General features: G+C 49.3%; 1 protein-coding gene across 1 annotated transcript; it reads right to left on the minus strand.

The window, feature by feature from the left end:
• Positions 1–3542: 3542 nt before the first annotated feature.
• Napsa (napsin A aspartic peptidase) lies at positions 3543–17129 on the minus strand. The gene is made up of 9 exons (XM_052714257.1): positions 16923–17129; positions 7949–8084; positions 7744–7867; positions 7513–7631; positions 6779–6978; positions 5191–5313; positions 4954–5098; positions 4489–4587; positions 3543–3782 (listed from the first exon to the last, which is right to left on the minus strand). The coding sequence occupies exons 1-9, from the start codon at positions 16994–16996 to the stop codon at positions 3543–3545; spliced, it is 1260 nt and encodes a 419-aa protein (XP_052570217.1). The 5' UTR covers positions 16997–17129.
• Between the last annotated feature and the right edge of the window lie 4054 nt (positions 17130–21183).

Consider the following 21183-nt stretch of genomic DNA (forward strand, 5'->3'; position numbering starts at 1 on the left):
CCTGTTAGGGGAAAGACGCTCACTGCTTCTCTGGACATAGGGGTGGGGGTGGGGGGTCAGGGCTGGAATGGAGAGATTCGGTGTCAGATACCCAGGGGGATGGTCCACGAGGCCTTCGGGAGGGGCAAAAGTTTCCAGCTGGTGGAGGAAAGGGAATGAGGCCTAAACCACAAAGACTGAGGACAAGAGGGCCAAGAGATGGGTAAAGGAGTGGGCGCCGGTACATGAAGGGTGGAGCGCAGCCGGGAGAGCCCGCTACAGCTTCTCAACCCCTGGGATGGGTGGGCCAATGGAAGGGGCGGGGTTATGAAGGAAGAAGGGAGGAGCCGGACGAGAGACCACACGCCTGAGCTGTCAGGCCCCGCCTCCTGGGCGGTCCCAGGCGCCGGGACCGCAGAACGCTAGTGGCTGCAGCCGAGGCTGCGGCGGGAGGAGGCGCCTGCAAGAGCGGAGAGGGCGGGTCAGGGGCTGCGGCGGTGGCTGGCTCGTCGCCTCCCTCTGCAGGCGCCGCCGTGCGGGTTCGTATTCCCACCCCAAGCCCCGTTCTGCTTAAGTGTCCTGTCACCTTTCCTCGGTTGTCTCTCCTGTCCCCACCACTCTGGGAATCTGGTTCCTCCGCCTCTGTCTGTCTCCGTGTGTGAGTCTCATCCTTTCTCTTTGGGTCTTTGTCTCCCTCCTCTGGCCTTAGTCCCTCTTTCTCTGGCTCTTTGTCCCTCTCTCTAGGTCTCTATCTCTTCCCCTTTGGGTCTATGCCTCTCACTCTGGATCTCTGGATCTGTCTCCCTTTCTGAGGCTCTATCGCCCTCTCTCCCTGGGTCTTGGTTCCTCTTTGTCTTTGGGTCTCTGCTTTGGCCTTTGTCTGTCTTCTCTGGGTCTCTTTCCCTCTCTCCTGCTGGGTCTTGGTTCGTCTCTGTCTCTGGGTTCTCCACCCACCCCAGTCTCACTCCATCCTGGCAGCAGGTGAGTCTGCGGCACTGTAGAGTTGGGGAAGTGAGGCCTGTCCTGCAGACCCACCACAGACCCTCGAGTCCCTCTCCTCTGGAGCCTTCGAGATTCTGATGGACCCACCAGGGCAGAAAATAGAAAGAGGCACTTACTACCCACTGTGTACTCCTAATTCTGGCATGTTACTTGCTGTGAGGGGGTGTGTCCCAGGACAGTTGGGGACAGGGTCGCAGGCTGGCCCAGGGTTTGGGTATGCATTAGAGGATGGAAGTATGGACTGGTAAAAGGACCTAAGTCACAATCCTCTGTCACACCTCACCTCCACCCCGACTTTCTGCTTTTTACAGAAGCCAGGCACAGAATCCAGTTACCAAATAAATCTGCGTTTTGTTTTGTTTTTTTCCCCAGAGGTCAGACATGGGGATGAGGAGGAAACAGAGAGAAGACTATGAGGTTAAAGGTGGGGATAGAGAGCAGGCAACAGTTTGAAACTCATAGAGCCCTGGGAAACTTGGGTATCTCTCAAGGCTTCCCTTGTTGTGGAATATTTGTTTAACTAGGTAAGGATTTGTTTAACTAGGCAAGGATTTGTTTATGCTGCATTTGTTAATTATGTAAAGATGTGCTGCTGTTTCACCTTGTCTGCCTAAGGCACCTGATTGGTCTAATAAAAAGCTGAACAGCCAATAGCCAGGCAGTATAGGGATAGGTGGGGCTAGTGGGCAGAGAGAGTAAGTAGGAATCTAGGCTTGGGGAAGAAGAGAGAGAAAAAGAGAGAAAGACAGGGAGCCACCTGGGGCCAGCCAGTTAGCTGCCAGACAGACAGACACAGAGGAAGCATGAAAGGTAAAAAGTCCTGAGGCAAAATGTAGATGAAGAGAAACAGGTTAAATTAAGTTATAAGAGCTAATGGGAGCCGGGCGGTGGTGGCGCACGCCTTTAATCCCAGCACTCGGGAGGCAGAGGCAGGTGGATCTCTGTGAGTTTGAGGCCAGCCTGGTCTCCAAAGCGAGCTCCAGGACAGGCACCAAAAACTACACAGAGAAACCCTGTCTCAGAAAACAAAAACAAAAACAAACAAACAAACAAAAAGCTAATGGGACAAGCATAAGATAAGGCTGAGCACTCATAATTAATAATAAGTCTCCATGTCATGATTTAGGAGAGTCATGAAAAAGCCTGCTGCACTCCCCAGGGCATGGGGAGAGGGATTGGTCATTAGAGAATCACCACCCTTTGACCATAGACTGGATGGGGCATCCAGAGGGGAACAGAATCAAACTGAGTTTAGGGGATGCAGGAAGGATGTCTGCCCACTTCTTGAGACTTCTCAGTCCTGTCCACCTCACACATCCTCATCCTTTCCCTGGACACCCTCTGTCATCCCTGGCGTCCCCTCCTGCTGCCCCTCCCCTATTCCCAAAGCCAAGTCACTAGAGGCCAGTTCTCCCCCTCCTGGACTTCTAAGATTACTTTTTGCTCCGCCCCCTACCTCCCTTCCCATTAGTGCAAAATCCAAGAAAGAGTCTCAGTGAAGCTGAGACTGTGGAGACTCACTGCCTATGCCTCCCTGCCCGCCCCCCTCCCCCTCCACAGCTGGACGGTTCCCTCCCTCCCCCCCCAAACACAGCTGGGCGGTGGTGGCACATGCCTTCAATCCCAGCACTAGGGAGGCAGAGGCAGGTGTATCTCCGTCAGTTCCAGGCCAGCCTGGTCTACAGATTGAGTTCCAGGTCAGCCAGGGCTACAGTAATCCTGTCTTGAAAAACCAAAACCAAACAAACAAAAAACCCACAAGTACCTTCCCCCCCCCGCCCCCCCCCCCCCCCCCCCCCGCTCCCAAGCTCTGAATTCAGGGGGATCCTTCCGCTGCAGTCTTTGGTCCTGCCTGTCTCCCGAGTCCCCTGTCTCACAAGCTGAGCTATAGACTGTCTTTCAAGCCCAGAACTTGAGCCCCTGGCCCCTCCCTCAATACTCACCCCAAGTCTAGGCGAGGAAGGAACTGAAGGGATCTGGCGGTGGGGGAGTGGTGACCAGGCCCCAGCACCTCTGGGCAGCAAGGGACTGCAGGTGGAGGCTATGACATCCCACTGGAGGAGGGTCTTCAAGGTCCGCCTTTATGACAGACCCAGGGGCCCTGGAATCCCCAGGGAGAAGGTAGGACACACAAGGTCCGCAGGATGGTGACCTCTCTCCTTAAAACAAACCCTTTGTCGACTTCACCCCCACTGCCACCTGTCGCTGTCATCGTGACTTGTCGCCTCCCACATTTGTTGTGGCTGTGGCCGCCCTCTGCGGGACGCCAACAGGGAGAGGACTACAAAATCCGTGATGCTCCGCGGTGAGCGGGCCTTTGACCACCGGTAGTGGAGGCCAGAGGCTTCATGGGGATTGTTGTTCCCGGACCTCTCGCTGGCGGGCTGAGCGCGAAGTAGGATGCTTCTCTTCCCTCCCACCTCTTTCTCAACTCCAGAGGTCAGACATTCATTTTTCCCTTCCCGAAAGTGACCAAAGTGGGTTCCTTCAATGGAAAGTGGATTTTTTTTTTTAATTGGAAAGACGCTAGCCTCCGTGGCCCTGTACCCTGTGCATGTACCCTAACTAGGCCGTCCTCTGAGGAACTGCGCCTGCGCAACCCTTCTTTCTTCCGGTCCCGTTGCACGAGACCGAGCACGCGCCAGACCCACGCGCGGGCCGATGTTTTTGTCTCCTCGGTCGAAGACGGCCACGTAGGGCCCCAAAAAGACGTCTCCGAGGATCCAGAGGGGTCCTGCAGGCTTCGGAATGTCCAAGGCCTGGAAGCCCAGCAGGCACAAGCCAACCTCGCTCTTAAGAATCTGCAAGGTGACAACACGGAGGAAATTGGGTGTCACTGGAATCCGAGTTTGATTGATTGTCCCCTCTGCACCCAGAAGAGGACAAGGAGTGTTGCTAGCTGGGCATAGTGCCACCATCCAGTGATCTCAGCACTCGGGAGACTCAGGCAGGAGGATGGGGAGTTCAAGACCTGCCTGGGCTACATACTTAAACCCATTTAAAAAAAAAAAAAGAAAGAAAGAAAAAGAAAAGGGAAAGAAAAGAAAGGGGAGCGACGAAATGGCTCAGCTGGTAAAGGTACTTGCTGCTAAGTGTGTCAACCCGAGTTCAGTCCTCAGACCGCCCCCCCCCCCCATAGTAAGAGAAAACAGATTCCTTCAAATTGTCTTCTGACTTCTACACACATGCTGTAATCAAGTGCGCAATACAGAAAATAAATAAAAATCGTTGAAAGGGAGAGAAGAAGAAAGGCAAACAAAGTTCAGGCTGGGTATGTTGGTGCACACCTTTAATCCCAGCACTTGAGAAAGAGACAGGAGGAACTCTGAGTTTGAGGTCAACCTGGTCTATATTAGCAGGTCTGGGTCTGCCAAAGCTACACAGTGAGACCTTCTCTAAAGGCAAAGTTCCTGTGTTGGATATCCAGCCCTGGTGAAGGGAGAGCCCCCGCTCTACCCTCGCAAGCTCAGTTTTGTTACTCTGATGTCACTATGGCAGTCGCCTTACCTTAATGACATAGTCCTGGCCTGTGAGGTTAAACCAGACTCCACCAAGGCAGAAGGAGACAGGGGGAAGCTCTGGGATCTTGGAACACTGAATGAGGTACTGCAGAAGAAGAGGAACAGTGCAGGTGGGCAGATGATTCCTGCTCTGCTCACGTGTCTTGGGTGGATCCCTAGTGCTCTAGAGTACAGCATATATTGGGCAGTCAGGTATTCAGGACCTCCTGTAGAAAGGCCTGTTAGGTAGGCTTCTCCTATTAAATCCAGTTCTACATTTTTCTCTCCCACCCACCTGGAAAGCATGTTAGCTTCCTCCTACTGCCTTCCACCTCATCACTGGGACCTCCAGATCCACCTGCCCTTCCTCATTTACTTCCTGGTTACCTGCTTTCATCCTTTAGGCCGCAGCTGCCCACCAAACCCCCAAGATCCTCTGAAGCACACCCATCAGAACCAGGAGTAGTCTCACCTGCCCAGCCAGGAAGGGAAATCCCCCAATGGCCTTATTCAAGGCCTGGATCTCCTCACTAGGTCCTGTGATTAGAGATGTTCCTGTGTCTAGGATGGCACCACAGCCCTGGGTACAAAGAGTCAGCCCTGTACCAACCTTCACACTGTGAGGGAGGATGGCACAGGAGCTGTTGTCAGAGGCAGGGCCTGGGTGTCCAGACCCTCAGCTCAAGCCCCACGAGTCCAAGTTCCTCACCTCTCCATGTGGACCTGCCAGTAGGCGGGGATGGTGACTGGTATGAAGGTGAGGGGAGGTAGGTAGTGGGCTGGGTCTGAGCCCCCCAGGACCAGCTCTCCTCCATTAGACCCTTCAGAATCTCTGCAGAGGCAAAGTGAAGTAAGAGGCTGGTATTTCCATTTATTGGTCCCAGAGGTGGCCAGAGATGGGACTTCCTGCCAGTTGGCTTCTAGGTGGGTGTGCTAGCTAGTTTTATGTCAACTTGACACTAGCTAGAGTCACTGGAGAGTGGGGAACCTCAACTGACAAAATACCTCAATAAGATTGGGCTATAGGCAGGTCTGTAGGGCCTTAGTGTTTGATGTGGGAGGACACAGCCTGTTGTGAGTGAGGCCTCCTCTGGCCTGATTAGAAAGCAGGCTGAGCAAGCTATGCGGGAGCAAGCCAGTAAGCAGCACCCCTCCAGGGCCTTTGCATCAGCTCCTGTGTCCAGGTTCCTCCTGTTTGAGTTCCTGTCCTGACTTCCTTCAGTGATGAACAGTGATGTGGAAGTGTAAGCCAAATAAACCTTGCCTCTCCAACTTGCTTTTGGTTGTGGTGTTTCATCACAGCAATAGTAACCCTAACCAAGACAATAGGGTAGAGGGGTATGGGCAGGTCCTAAGTATGGGGACTGGAAACAAGACAAGGATGACCTTGAACTCTTGATCCTCCTCCCTCTTCCACCTCCCAAGTGTTGGGATGACAGGCGTGCACCACCATGTCTGGTACTGAGGGGGGCTTTTAAGTATACAGTTGTGCCTCCTAAAAGCTGATGAATAGTGAGTGATCCTAACTCTAGGCAGGGCTCTCCAGCAGAGTATGAGCTCTCTTTGAGGTGAAGCAAGAGTCCTTAAGTGGAGTACTTGTTGATTGGGCATGGAATTTCCTGTTTGATTTCAAAACCTGGGGCATTGTGAACCCATGGTGAGTTTCATTGGTATGTCCTGAGTTGCCACTTAGGTTGTGGGGTTTCGTCTTGTGTTTCTATATTGGGTAAGCACTTTCCTGAATGTAAGTGAAAGCTCTTGTGTTGGGAGGCTGACTTCCTTCAAGGACCACTGGACTTCCTGTGTTAATAATGGGACTTTCTGAAGGAGTTTTCTCCGGGGTGGTGTTGTAACTGTGTGCCAAGCCAAACAACCACTATCTTGGGAGTTAAACTGTGGCCCCTTGAAAAAGTTCATCCCAGATGGGCTTGTTGACTGTTTACATGGAAGGATGAGGAGGGTCATGAGACCCTCACCTGAGTATCCAGCTGTTCCCTCCTATGCAACTCTGCCTCAACTGCCAGTGGCCTGGGAGAGGGACTAGAGTATGTAGATTAAGGGAAGCTCCATCTATGGAGCTACAAGGAACCCCCCCATCCCCACTGGGGCAGCCTTTTAGGGGGAGGAGCACCCACCGCTGTAACTCCTCACCTATGCTCTGTAAGGAAGCTGAATGCACTCATTGGTTCCCCAGAGTGAACTGTAGTGGGAGGGTGCCTAGGTATTGGGACCTCCTAAGGGAAAGGATTTTAGCAACAGCTGGACTATTGGGTATGGAGACAACTCCCATCCAATACCTGTTGAGGTAAAAGGAGAAGATGGGCTTCTCCAGCAGCCCCTGCTCCACCATCCTGTCCAGTGGAGGCTGAACTCCTCCCACAGCCAGAGTTGGGAAACCGAGGCCCAGGATCCCATCAAAGCGAGCAAAAGCCAAGACCAGGCTGGGCTCCCACAGAGCCTCTCCAAATGTCACAGAGGCACCGTAGATTCCCCCAATCTAGGGATAAATTGAAGTGGGACCAGTTACTTCTAGAAAGACATTACCCTCCTATGGCTGAGAACCTGCTTGGAGGCATTGGGAAAAGAATCTAGATGGTCTACATGAGAATCCAAGCCTCTTCCCAAGAAACCATAAACATTTGCTTGGGAAGTTCTGCCCCACTACTCAGGAAGCTCCACTTCTGGGGAGGCCATGCTTATTTTGCAAAGGAAGCCTCCTTTTTTAGAAGTCCCACCCCCTTTCTCAAGAGGCCCCACCCCTTCACAAGAAGCCCCATTCTCTTGCTAAGGAGATCCCATCTCTTCTCTAGAAATCCTATCTCCTTTCCTAGGAGACCCCACCTCTTTCTAAGAAGCTCCACCCCTTGACCAGCAGATCAGGCCCCTCATCCTGTCCCTAGGAGACCCCACCTCCTCTCAAGAATCCTTCCCCGTGTCCCAGGAGGGCCTGCCTCTTCAAGCCCCTCCCTGAACCAGGTGGTGGTAGACCCTAGGTTCTAAGCTGAAGTCTTGTGTGGCTGAAGTCACCCACAGTCAGATTCTCCTGGCTCAGGATTCCGTTCAGCCGCCCAGTCCCATACTGAATGGCAAACTTGGTCCCATTGGGCCGAAAGGAGCTGGAGGCCTTGGGATTGAAACGATGGTGAAACCCTAATTCAGGAGATAAAATAGGTGTCACTCGGGGGATGGGAGACTCAGCACCTGCAAGGACAGCCCCTCTTCTCCCATCACCCCTTTTGGCCTTCTTCCCGGGGGAGCTCACAGCAGGGCAAACTGAAGAAATGGCATCTCGTGGATGGGACCCAGAAATTGGAAGAACCCGTGTCAAAGACCACTGTGAAGTTCTGAGGAGGCGTTCCCAAACCAATGTCTCCAAAATACTGGGTCTGGTGGTACAAGGGAGCACAGGATAAATGAAGAGTTGGGTAGTCTGCCTCAAGGGCGGGAATGTGGGGGCTGGGACTCACGTTCATGAACTTGGACAGGGGCACAAAGATGGGCTTTTCACCAGAGGTGGGGGCCTTAGGAGGCTCTGCTGGCTGTCCCCATCCATTCAGTGGGCTTAAGATCCTGTGTCCAGGGTGGACTCGGCGAAGAGGGACTCTAGAGAGAGAGAATTTGGACAGTGAAAAAGCCATGCATCCAGGAGACCTTCGTGTGATAGATGCCCTCCATTGGACCGGAAGGTAACCATCCCCGGGGTCCCGCAGCTCAACAATGACCAAGGAATGCTGCTGAGGGCAACTTCACAGCCCTCAGAGAAAGCCACGCATCCCCGGGGTGCGGACTCAAAGGCCCACCGCTATCCAGGTGCTTTAAGGAAAGCTGTCCCATTCCCAGCAGGTTCCAAAGATTGCACACACCAAAAAATGATGGGAAGGGGAAGCGGCAGAGATGGTTCAGTGGTTAAGAACGCTTGGGATCTAGCAGAGAACCTGAGATCAGTTCCCAATACCCATATCGGGAATTTCACAACCACCTGTAATTCTAGCTTTAAGAGATCCAATACCCACTTCTGGCACTGAACTTACCTGCACACACCTACATGAAGACTCACATATAAGCATATAATTAAAAATAGTGATTGAAAGTGTGTGTGTGTGTGTGTGTGTGTGTGTGTGTATATAATATTATAGGCCAGGCAGTGGTGGTGCACGCCTTTAATCCCAGCACTCGGGAGGCAGAGGCAGGTGGATCTCTGTGAGTTCGAGGCCAGCCTGGTCTACAGAGTGAGATCCAGAACAGTCAGGGCTACACAGAGAAACCCTGTCTCGGAAAACCAAAAGCAAACAAATATATATAGTATTTAAATTACATGTAACTTTAGCAGGAATTAAGCTGTAATTTCAATTCTGTACTGCCAGAAGAAACAAAAAAGGAAACTCTGGTTTGACATTACATATACATTTTTTTTGAGATTTAAAAATCTTTTATTTTATGTGTATGAGTGTTTTGTCTGCATGTGTATCTGTGCACTGTGTACATGTCTGGTGCCTGCAGAGGCCAGAAGAGGGTGTCAGATCCCCTAAAACCAAAGTTTCAGACAGTTGTTAGCTGCCATGTGAGTGCTGGAAATCAAATCTGGGTCTTCTGGAAGAGCAGCAAGTGCACCTAACCACTGAACCATCTCTCCAGCCCTTCATTGTCAATTTTTTATGTGGACCTCAGTGAGAGGGTGGGGGGCTAAAAATCTGCCATTGTGATGTGAATTCTTGGTGACTTCATGCATGCTGGTGAGACTCTGTTCCCCATGCTTGGGGGTGGGGGATTTAAACGCCAAAGCCTAATTTCACCCTTCATGGTAAGATAAATCACAGATGTGGCAAAGACTTGGTGGGAAAATTCTAAGGACAATAGAAATAAATATAGAACCTAGCTGAGGTTGGGGATTTAGCTCAGTGGTAGAGTGCTTGCCTAGCAAGCACAAGGCCCTGGGTTCGGTCCTCAGCTCCGAAAAAAAAAAAAAAAAAATCCAGACCCTAACTGAGAAGAGGGAGGCTTTCCTAAGCATGGCAGAAAGGGGCACACTGATGAGAGACTTGCAGCCCGCAGGACGGCTCAGTGAGTAAAGCTGAGGACCTGAATTTGATCCCCAGACCTACAGGGTAGAAGGAGAGAACTGATTTCTGCACGTTGTCCTCAGACCTCCACATGCACTTATACAAGCATGCACACACACACACACACACACACACACACACACACACACACTAAATAAATGTATTCGCACACACACATACACATTAAATAAATGTACATGCACACACACAATAAATAAATGTAATAAAAAAGTATAAACTTCTCTGCAACACAGTCACATGCAAAAGAGGAACATAAAGTTGGTTTGTGAGTGGTCTCATTTATTTGTCTATTTTGAACTAGGTCTCACTATGTAGCCATGACTGTCCTGGAACTCAGTCTGTAGACCAGGCTGGCCTTCAATTTATAGAGAGCTGCCTACCTCTGCCTCTGGAGTGCTGGGATTAAAGGCGTGCGCCACCACCGCCCAGCCAAGATTTTTTTTTAATGTGCATTGAGTGTTTTGCCTACATGTATGTCTGTGTGAGTGTGCTAGATCTCCTGGAACTGAAGTTACAGACAATTGTGAGCTGTCATGTAGGTGGTGGGAACTGAACCCAGGTCCTCTGGAAGAGCAGCCAGTGCTCTTAACCACTAAGCTATGTCTCCAGTCCAAGAATATAGATGTTTTTAAAGATGATTTTTTTTTTAAAGTAAAAAGAGGTATTGAGAAATGACTTGGAGGTAGAGCACCTGCCTAGAATCCCCCAGTGAGGGGCTGGGGTGTGGCTCAGTGGTAGAGCCCCTGCCTAGAATCCCCCAGTGAGGGGCTGGAGTGTAGCTCAGTGTTAGAGCCCCTGCCTAGAATCTCCCAGTGAGGGGCTGGGGGTGTGGCTCAGTGGTAGAGCCCCTGCCTAGAATCCCCCAGTGAGGGGCTGGGGGTGTGGCTCAGTGGTAGAGCACTTGCCTAGAATCCCCCAGTGAGGGGCTGGGGGTGTGGCTCAGTGGTAGAGCCCCTGCCTAGAATCCCCCAGTGAGGGGCTGGGGGTGTGGCTCAGTGGTAGAGTGTTTACCTAACATGCACAAGACTGTGGGTTCAGTCTTCAGTACCACAAAGGGAAGAAAAAAAAAGATAACAAAAAAGAAACTCCCAGGAAGTAAAGGAGGCAGAAAGAAGGAAGAAAACTCTGGCCACATCTTTGAACGCAACAACGGCAACTTCTCCTTCAATAGTTGACAGGAAGATCTGCTTGGTAAGGACAGTCTGACTGGAGAAGTGGTGGGTTGAGCTCGCTCTTCTGTGAAACATAAGTAGACCAGACCCAGCTCCAGCACCACGAAAGGGGAAGGAGCCCCCACCGCCAGTGTTTCTCAGAATTAGCATGAAGCCTGGTCCATTAGATCAGTGGTGTTGGACGCACCTTTCTTTCTCTGTTGGGGGTGGGTAGTGGGGAGGGAGACCAGGTCTTGCTATATAGCCCTGGCTGGCTTCAAACTTGTAGCAGTTCTCCTGCCTCTGCTTCAGAGTGGTGTCTGATGACTGGTGGCAGTATCCTGTCCTCAGCCTCTGTCATAAATAACTATGGTGTTGAAAGCCTCTAATCCATATACAATCCCTGACATAATAGGATTGCCATGAGTTCCAAACCACCCTGGCCTACAGACTAAGACTAGTAATAAAAATCGTGGTTGGAGAGCTGGCTCAGCTGGCAAGAGCATCCTTGCTCTTCCAGAGGACCCAGGATGGAGTCCCAGTACCCACATGGTGGCCCATAACCATCTGTAATTCTAGTTTCATGGGATCCAGGGCCCTCTTCTAGCCTCTGTGGGCACCAGGCATGTACACAGTGCACATACATACATGTGCAGGCATGTGCTGGCTAGTTTCTATGTCAACCTGACAGAGCTAGAATCAGTTTGGAAGAAGGAACCTCAGTTGAGAAAATGCCCTCATCAGATAGTCCTGTGGGCATACCTATGGTGCATTTTTTTGATGTGGGAGGTCCCAGCTCACCATGGGATATGTCAACCCTGGGCAGGTGATCCTGGGTTATATAAGAAAACAGGTTGAGCAAGCCAGGAGGAGCAAGCAGTGATCTTCCATGGCTTTTGTTTGAGTTCCTGCTTCCAGGTTCCTGCTTTGACTTCCCTCATTGATGGGCTGGGACCTGAGAGTTGTAAAGTGAAATAAACCTTTTTTCCCAACGTACTTTTGGTCATGATATTTTATCACAGCAACAGAAACACTAACTAAGATAGAAATTTGTGCCAGGTTCATGGGGCATTGCTGTGACAGATCTGACTTTGTGTTTTGGGAAGGATTGTGGTGGACTTTTGGCTGAAAAAGCTATTGAGGGGCTGGAGAGATGGCTCAGAGGTTAAGAGCACTGGCTGCTCTTCCAGAGGTTCAATTCCCAGCACCCACATGGTGACTTACAACCATCTGTAATGAGATCTGGCTCCCTCTTCTGGCCTGCAGGGATACATACAAACAGAACACTGTATACATAATAAATAAATCTTTAATAAAAAAAATCTTTAAAAAAAAAAGCTGTTGAGTACTCAGAGCTCAGTGGGCTGTTTTGCAGGAACTTGGAAGCTAAGCTTGTTGAAAGCAACTCAGACTATAGAGGTCTGGCTTGTACGGTGGTGGCGCACGCCTTTAATCCCAGCACTCAGGAGGTAGAGGCAGGCGGATCTCTGTGAGCTGGAGGCCTGCTTGGTCTACAGAGTGAGTTTTAGGTCATCCAGGACTACACAGAGAAACCCTGTTTCGAAAAACCAAACCAGAACAGCAACAACAAACTCTGTCAAGGCCACTTATGTGATATTTTTAATTAAGAACTATGAAACTTCGCTTTGCAGAGACAATTGATGCTGGTTAGCTGGAGTTGAGAAATTAGCAGTAATTAAAAAGAGACCAGGTTCCAGCATGGTGCTGCATACCTTTAATCCCAGCAGATATTGAGTGTCAGGCAGGCAGATCTCTGTAAATTCAAGACCAGCCTGGTCTTCATAGAGAGTTCCAGGTCAACCAGGGCTACACAGTGAGACCCTGCTGAAGAAGAGGAAGAGGAGGAGGAAGAAGAGAAGGAAGCAGCGTCACTGGGGTGAAATCTTCTGGGAAGTGCTTCCTCAGGTTCCACACATAGAAACTATGGTCCAGAGGGAGGTACAGATGTACCTTGTGCTGCTAGCCAAACTTGGCAATGTGTACGAGTTTCCAGAGTGAGACTGTTTTTGAAGGCATGGAGGAGTCATGGAGCTGAGGCAAGGCTCTGTGAGCAGCAGAAGAAGCCATTGGTGAAGGGGCAGCCTCAGTGGCAGTCCAAGCCCCAGGATTGAAGGGATCATGGAGAGTAGGTGAGGCTCAGCACCATATGGCAGGGTCAGAGTCCCTGAAGAGCGCCCCAAAGAGGCTATTGGTAAAGATGTAGCCCAGCTGCAGAGACCCAGCATTTTGGAGGTGCTAGTACCAAGGGATGAGCACCAAGGGATGAGCACCAAGGGATGAGCACCAAGGGATGAGCACCAAGGGATGAGCACAGCAGTTGTGGAGTGGAGCCTGCCTGAGCTTAGGAGATGAGCCGTGTGTGTGTGTGCTGTGCAAGCCCTCTGGAGCCTAGAACGTGAGTCCCAGATGTCTGGCACTGATTTCACACTGCTGACTTTGATTTTGCTTTGCTTTCACTGTGGCTGTGCCCTGGCTCTTCTGGGAATAAGGAAATATTTTGTTTTCATTTAACAGATGCCCATAGTTGAGACTTTGAACTTTTAAAGAGACTTTGGAATTTTAAGGAGACTACGGATGTTTTAGAGACTGTGATTATTTTAGAGGCTTGAACTTTGAAGGAGAGTTTGGGTATTTTTAGAAGACTGAATTTTTCTTTTTTGTTCTGTTTTTCGAGACAGGGTTTCTCTGTGTAGCCCTGGTTGTTCTGGAACTCACTCTGTAGACCAGGCTGGCCTGGAACTCACAGAGATCCACCTGCCTCTGTTTCTCGAGTCCTGGGATTAAAGGTGTGGGCCATCACTGCCCAGCTGAAGACTGAACTTTTAAAGAGTTTGGAGTTTTAAAGACTGTGGTACTTTTAAAAGTTAGGATGTTTTAATCTTGAGATATTAATATTAATATGAGATCTTGGGGATGAACAAAAAAAGGAAAGGTTATGGTTTAACACTGATGTGTTTTTGTGTCAAATTGACAAGGAGTCAGTTGTGCTGGCTAGTTTATGTCAACTTGACATAAACTAGACTTATTTTGGAAGAGGGGAACTCAGTTGAGAAAATGCCCCACTTGGTTGGCTTGTGGACAAGACTGGTGCATTCTCTTGATTGATGATTACTGTGGGAAGTGCCGTCCCTGGTCATGTGGTCTTGGCATGTGTAAGAAAGCAGGCTGAGCAAAAGGCTAGTGAGCAGAAAAAGCAGGCTGAGAGAAAGCTAGTAAGCAGAATTCCTTCAGGGGCTCTGCATCACTCTGCACTGACTTCCCTCACTGATGGAGTATGACCTGAAAATTATAAACTGAAATAAACCCTTTCCTCCCCAAGTTGCTTTTGGTCATGGTGTTTATCACAGCAAATAGAAACCCTAAAACAAGGCAAAACACTCATGCATATATTTTTTTTCAATCTAAAAAAAATCCAAAAATAAGCCGGGCGATGGTGGCGCATGCCTTTAATCCCAGCACTCGGGAGGCAGGGCCAGGCAGATCTCTGTGAGTTCGAGGCCAGCCTGGTCTACAGAATGAGTTCCAGGACAGGCACCAAAGTTACACAGTGAAACCCTGTCTCGGAAAAACAAAAAAACAAACAAACAAAATCCAAAAATAACAACAAAACCCAACTTGTTTACATGGCAGTTAAGCAGTGAGAGCCATGTGCAAATGGATGGTGGGTGGGGCTTCCTTAAGATCCCTTTACAAAAGCTGTTTGAAGATATGTTGAACTTGGCCCTTGAGCTGAGGGCTTCTCTAGGCCTGATCAAAAGGCTAGTTCAAATGTAGGTCTCCTAGTTCTGTTTTGCTAGCCTAGGGTAGATCGTGTTGGGATTGAGTGTGTCCCAGAATGACCTAGGTGTTTCCTCTGCTCTTGGCCCTGAGAGAGTAGTGTATATCCACAGCTCTTGGTGTGGACTTGGAAGTCTGTGGATTGGGTTAAAATATCAGATTAAAGGGGGTTGGGGGTGTGGCTCAGTTGGTAGGGTTCACCTAGCATACAAGAAGCCTGGCTTTCTCTCTCATGACCCCATAAAGCAGGCATGGTGGTGAACACCTGGAATGGTTGAGGCAGGAGAATCAGAAGCTCATCCTTGGCTATACATCCAGTTTATGGCTAGTCTGGACTACATGAGACCACAAAAAGAAAGGAAGAGGGAGAGGGAGAGGGAGAATCAGCACTGATGCGATGGCTCAAAGGGCAGAGGAACTGTTGCCAAGTCTGATGACCTGAGTTCAATCCTAGGGCCCGTAAGGTAGAGAGAACTTATTCCTTCCTAAAAGATGTCCCCTGACTTCCACACATGTACTGCGCATGCACATGTACCCCACAGTACAATAAACAGATTTTTTTAAAAAGCAAACAAAAGGGCTGGAGAGATGGCTCAGAGGTTAAGAGCACTGGCTCCTCTTCCAGGGGTCCTGAATTCAATTCCCAGCACCCACATGGTGGCTCACAACCATCTGTAATGAGATCTGGAGCCCTCTTCTGGCCTGCAGGGATGCGTGCAGACAGACCATTATATACATAATAAATAAATAAATCTTAAAAAAAAAGCAAATAAAAACCAAAACAGGTTAGTAGAACCAGGCATAGTAGCCCTCTGGCCACTGATCACCCTTAACACCACACCCAGCCCCGTGATTCAGCCTGAAGAGGCCTTAGAGTGTCTCAAGTGTGAAGACAAGAAACGCTTTCTGGAAAGGTGCCCCCATCAAGAGTTGGGAGTGGTATAAGAAAAGAAGGGGAGAAATTGGGAAGAATCAGAGACAAGGTGTTGGGGGTCACTCATGGGGAGGCCTCCCTGAAACAGGCATGCTCAGAAGCTGAGAATCTGGGGTGTCAAAGTTTCCAGACCACAGACAATGGTCTCCAAGAAATGGGGGGAAAGCTTGAGCCTTAAAGCCAGATCACCAGGGCTTAGGTCCAAGGAAACTCCGCACAAAATATATCCTGATTGGATAAGGAGGGTAACCAGTCCTGGGCCTCAGGACCAGAGATGTTTTACCTTGTGGCGCTGGACATTGAATGGAGGCCCTGGTGTTTACTAGACAAGCGTTTCCCCGCTGAGCCACAGCCCTAGCTCTTGGTTTCTGGAGACAGCATCTCCTTACCTTTGAACTCCACCTTCCTGCCTCAGCCTCCCTGAAAGCTGGGCTACCACTCCACCCCACCTAGCCAAATGAGTACCCTGGACATGTGGTGGCCCAGGGCTGGGAGATGGACCAGTGGGTAGAGCACTTGCCACACAAGCACAAAGGTCCGAGTTCAAATCCCCAAAAGTTCAAATACCCACAACTCCTGTAAAGGCCAGATAAAGTAAAAGCCGGGTGGTGGCACACGCCTTTAATCCCAGCACTCCGGAGGCACTCCGGAGGCAGAGCCAGGAGGATCTCTGTGAGTTCGAGGCCAGCCTGGGCTACAGAGGGAGATCCAGGACAGGCACCAAAACTACACAGAGAAACCCTGTCTTGGAAAAAAAAATATATGATGGCCCATGACTTTAATCTCAGCACTTCAGAGACAGAGACAGGGGGATCTCTATGAGTTCACGGCCAGTCTGTTTTACATAGTGAGTTCCAGGACAGCCAGAGTTACACAGTGAGACCCTGTCTTTAAAAAGAATGTGGGGCTGGGGCTGGGGCAAAGGATGTGGATCAGTGGGTCCTTGCAGAGCACAAACCCCCAAGTTCTCTTCCCAGGAATTCCTGCACTTGGGAGGAGGAAGCAATAGAACCCAGAGTTCAAGGTCATTGTTAGCTACATGGGGAGTTTGAGGCCAGCCTGGGCTACATGAGACCCAGTCTGGACAAAAACCAACCAAACAACCAAAAAGTGTGGGCTACTCGGAGGTATGATGCTGAATTTCTCAGGGTGGAGACCCCAGTTTGAGAGTTGGAGACCCAGGTCTTTAAGATGACTCAGAGGATAAGGAACCTTGCTGCCAAACCTCACAATCGGAACCTGAGCTGGATTCAGAGAACCTACTTTTTGTCCTCTGACCTCCCTGCATGCACCATCACACACACACACACACACACACACACACACACACACACACACACACACACACTCGTTTTAAAAAGGAGTAAAGTCTGGGGACCCTGAAAAAGAAGTTGGACTCTTGTGGCACCAAGGCCAGCCCCAGCCTTAAAGGGCAAGTGGTGGGAATCTGTCAGGAGTGGGGTGGGGGTCTCCATACCGTATCAGTGTGGCCCCTGCATGCTCCAGATTCCCCAGGAACAGCAGGCACAGCAGCACCCGTGGTGGCGACATCTCCAGGGACTAGTGCTAGGCCGAGATGTCCTGTGGCCTCTTTTTCCCTTTGAGACTCCACCCTGTTCATGCTCCACCACCTACTGAAACACGGAAGTGGTTCTGTGTGTGTGTGTGTGTGTGTGTGTGTGTGTGTGTGTGTGTGTGTGTGTGTGTGTGAAGTCCTTCAGCAGGAGGCACAGGGCACCAGAACCTGACTGTTTCAGACGTGTGCTGTTTGACTAGACTTGGGAAGAGTGGTGTGGGCAGACCACACCCACTCTTTCCTGACACCTCTACGCTTTTACTTTTGACTTTCAGTTCTCTTTTCTGAGGCTCATTAACCACAAATTTTTCTTGAGCAAGAGGAAGGGACAGAAATGATTTGTAAGGGTCTGGGAAGGGACAGCCAGATACAACAGAAGCAAGCTGTCCTGTGTGAGAGGCTCTGCCAGCCTCTCAGGATGCCCACTCTTTCTGTTTTTGTTTTTCGGGAGGAGGGGCTTCTCTCTCTTTTACATTTTAATTAGCTAATTTATTTGTGCATGTGCCCACATACCACAGTAGGAATTCAGAGGTCAGAGGACAACCTCCAGGAGTCGGGAGCAAACACAGGTCTGAGGGCTTAGTGGCAAGTGTCTTTATCTGCTGAGCCATCTCCCCAGCCTTCTTTTTCTTTTGAAACGAGGTCTCGTAATGTTTCTAAGATCAAATAATCCTCTTGCCTTAGGCTCTAGAGCAGTGCTTCTCAACCTGTGGGTCACAGCCCCTTTGGGGGTCGAATATCAGATATCTTGGATATCTGTTATGATTCGTAACAGTAGCCAGAAGTGACTTTATGGTTGGTGGTCACCACGTGAGAACTGTACGAAAGGGCGGCAGCACTGGGAAAGTTGAGGACCGCAGCTGTGGAGTCTCTGGACTGAAAACACACTCAGCAGGGCTTGGGAGATGGTGTGGTGGGCAAAGCACTTGAAGCCCAAGTGCCGGCTGTGGAGAGATCTATGGCAGTCCTGGCGCTGGGGAATACAGTGAGGTCCATGGAGGGTGGGGCTTGCTGGCCTGCCAATCTAGCCAATCAATGAGCTCTAGCCTTAGTGAGGGACCCTGTCTCAAAAAAACAAGGTGGAGAGCGGTAGAGGGGGACATCTGGCTGCACAGACCTCGGGCTTCCACATGCACGTGCCCAGAAGAGCTGCTGAGCACAATGGCACACGCCTGTAACCCCAACAACTGGGAGGCAGAGGCAAGGGGATTAGGAGTTCAAGGTCATTGTTGGCTAGATGTGAGGTCAGCCTGGGCTACATGAGAACCTGTCTCAAAAGAAAATTGAACTTGGAGGCAAATGCTTGTAATTCCAGTAACTGAAAGGCTGGGGCAGTAGAATCAGGAGTTCAAAACCTCTCTGTGAGTAAAGAGAGAAAGAGACAGGAAAGAAGGAGAAAAGTGACAAAGAGAAAGGAGAAGATGAACAAGAGGAGGAAGCTAGTCAGGCTTAGAGGCACAGCCCTGTTATCCCAGCTACTTGAGAGACTGAGGCAGGAGAATGGCAAGTTCAAGGTTAGCCTTGGCTACAGACTGAGTTTAAGGCCAGCCTGGGCAATTTAGGAAGAAGAGCCAAGCATAGCGAGGCACGCCTTTAATCCCAGCACTTAGAGTAGAGGCAGGTGGATCTCTATGAGTTCAAGGCCAGCCTGGTCTACATATCATGTTTCAGGACTATAAACAAACGAATATCTCCCACCTACCTGTTCCTGAGTAACCATTCAGAGGCTTATATTAATAATAAATGTTTGGCCGATGGCTCAGCCTTATTACTAGCTAGCTCTTGCATCTTAAATTAATCCATTTTTATTAATCTGTGTACTGCCACGTGGCCGTGGCATTACGGGTTTGATGGCATGTTGCTCCCTGGGTGGCTGACTGGCATCTGCCAGATTCCACCCTTCTTTGTCCCTCTGTTCAGTGTGGCTTTCTCACCTAGCTATATTCTGCCTGGCAACACGACAAATCAGTTTTATTTATCAGCCAATGAGAGCAACACATATTCACAACATACAGAAAGACATCCCACAGCACAGGACAGCCAGGGCTACATAGTGAGACTGTCTCAAAAAAAAAAAAAATCTGCTGCAGGCCACAGGTACTATCACAAAAGCTACTACTTGGAAAAGTCAAGGACTTTTCCCAAGGTCAAGCTATGGCCCTACTAACATTATAGACTCCTAACTTCTTACTTAACCACTTCTAGGAATGTAGACTGAGCACATAAATTCCCTTCTTTTTTTTTTAATTAATTACATTAATTGTACTGATTTATTACATTCATGATATTATGTCCTGATACTACTGTCCATTTGTGGGTTTTTTTCCATCACACAAAGCAGAGATTCCGTACTTAGTAAATCATTGCTCTATATTTATTACTTCTATATCTTTTTTTTTTCCTTTTTGGTTTTTCAAGACAGGGTTTCTCTGTATAGCTTTGGAGCCTGTCTTGAAACTCACTCTGTAGACCAGGCTGGCCTCGAACTCACAGAGATCCTCCTGGCTCTGCCTCCAGAGTGCTGGGATTAAAGGCGTGCGCCACCACCGCCCGGCAATTTCTTCTATATCTTGAGATAACATATAATCTTTCTGTCTCTATGAATTTGTGTATTCTATATATTTCATGTAATATAGTTCTATAGTATTTGTCCTTTTTTTAATGTAAAAATATTTTATGGCCAGGCAGTGGTGGCAGTGGCGCACGCCTTTAATCCCAGCACTCTGGAGGCAGAGCCAGGTGGATCTCTGTGAGTTCGAGGCCAGCCTGGTCTACAGAGTGAGTTTCAAGACAGGCTCCAAAGCTACACAGAGAAACCCTGTCTCGAAAAACCAAAAAAAAAAAAAAAAAAAACAGGTTATAATTTAAAAGTCCGGGGTTAATAAGTTCCCTTCTTGATATACTAACCAGTCACTAGCTCTCAGTTAACCTCCTCCTTTTCCATTCCCTTTTTGGGTTATAAAAGAAAACCTCATGGTCACTGCCTGAGGAAAATTCTTACCTGCCTTTATGGATCTTGTAAGAATTCAAGCCTGGCGATCTTGCTCAGCCAGAGGATTGCTGTTGCTTGGTTTTATAACTGAGTACTTGAGAGATGAGGGAGCTGAGAGGTATAAAGAGATTTAGAGGAGGATTTGATATATAGAACTTGAGAAGGAGATGAAGAAGAGAAAAGAGAACGGAAGAGCTAGATGGGTAAGAACTGGAGAGGAAGAACTGAGATGGGGAAGAACTAGATTGAAGGGCTAGAAGAGAGGACTAGAGGAACGAGATGGAAGATGAGGAAGAGCCAGATGAGGAAGAACAAGATGAGAGAGAAGGAGATGGGAGAGGAGCTAGGATGGGAAGGAACTAGATGGATGAGAACCTAGATGGGGCGGAACTAAGGTGAGAGAATTAAGATAGACCTTAGAGGGGACAGCAGATAAATGTAGAGAGAAATCAGGCAAGAAAGGAGCGAGGCAGGAGAACAGAATATAAGCTTGTAGAGAGAACTAACACAGAATAATAAAGTGCATGGACTAAGGTGTTTCATGTACGTAGATTCATTTCTTTTCATCAAAGATTAAATTATCAGCTGGTTGTAGATTCTTCCTGGACCCTGGAAGGGGACTATCATGGGACTGGATCTCCATAATCCCTGATAAAAATCAAATTTAAAAGATGTAATAAATAATAAGTGCCTGGAGAGCTGGCTCAGCAGTTAAGAATCTGCTGCTCTTCTAGAGTCTGTAAACTGATGACCACTCAGGGGATGGGTAAACAGAAAGTTTGTGTTGTGGATATGAGAGAGAACAGCCAGAGGCGTCTGGAAGAGTCTGGACGGAGAGAGAGACAGACTGAACATGGTCAGCAGACAGGGCCTGGCCAGGAGAGAAGCAGAAGCAGAGGAGGGTGTGGGGGGGATGGAGAGAAAGAGAGTGAGGGTCAAAGAGAAAGCCAAGGTGAGGACCAGGAAAGCTCATGGTGAAGTTATAAGAAGTGAGTAGTTATAAAAGTGAGTTATAAGAAGTGAGTAGTTATAAAAGTGAGTTATAAGAAGTGAGTAGCTATGGGGAGAGATGCTTCTGAACTGGGAGAAGTTTAGGGGATGGGGAGGCAGGAACTGAGAAGAGTTAGGATGCCAGTATGGACCCAGTGCCTGAACTCAGGCACTGGTGTT

Source organism: Peromyscus californicus, unplaced genomic scaffold (genome assembly GCF_007827085.1).
Source record: "Peromyscus californicus insignis strain IS unplaced genomic scaffold, ASM782708v3 Scaffold_4__1_contigs__length_199733344, whole genome shotgun sequence".
Lineage (NCBI taxonomy): Eukaryota > Metazoa > Chordata > Mammalia > Rodentia > Cricetidae > Peromyscus > Peromyscus californicus.

What these genes read in the sequence shown, in the direction of transcription:
- Napsa (XM_052714257.1), bottom strand. Translation starts at nt 16,996, where the DNA reads ATGTCGCCACCACGGGTGCTGCTGTGCCTGCTGTTCCTGGGGAATCTG. An exon ending in GCAGGGGCCACACTGATACG is followed by an intron (nt 8,085 to 16,922) that starts GTATGGAGACCC and finishes CTCTCTCTCTAG; the next exon opens with AGTCCCTCTTCGCCGAGTCC. An exon ending in TTCTCCTTTTACCTCAACAG is followed by an intron (nt 5,314 to 6,778) that starts GTATTGGATGGG and finishes TTGCCTCTGCAG; the next exon opens with AGATTCTGAAGGGTCTAATG.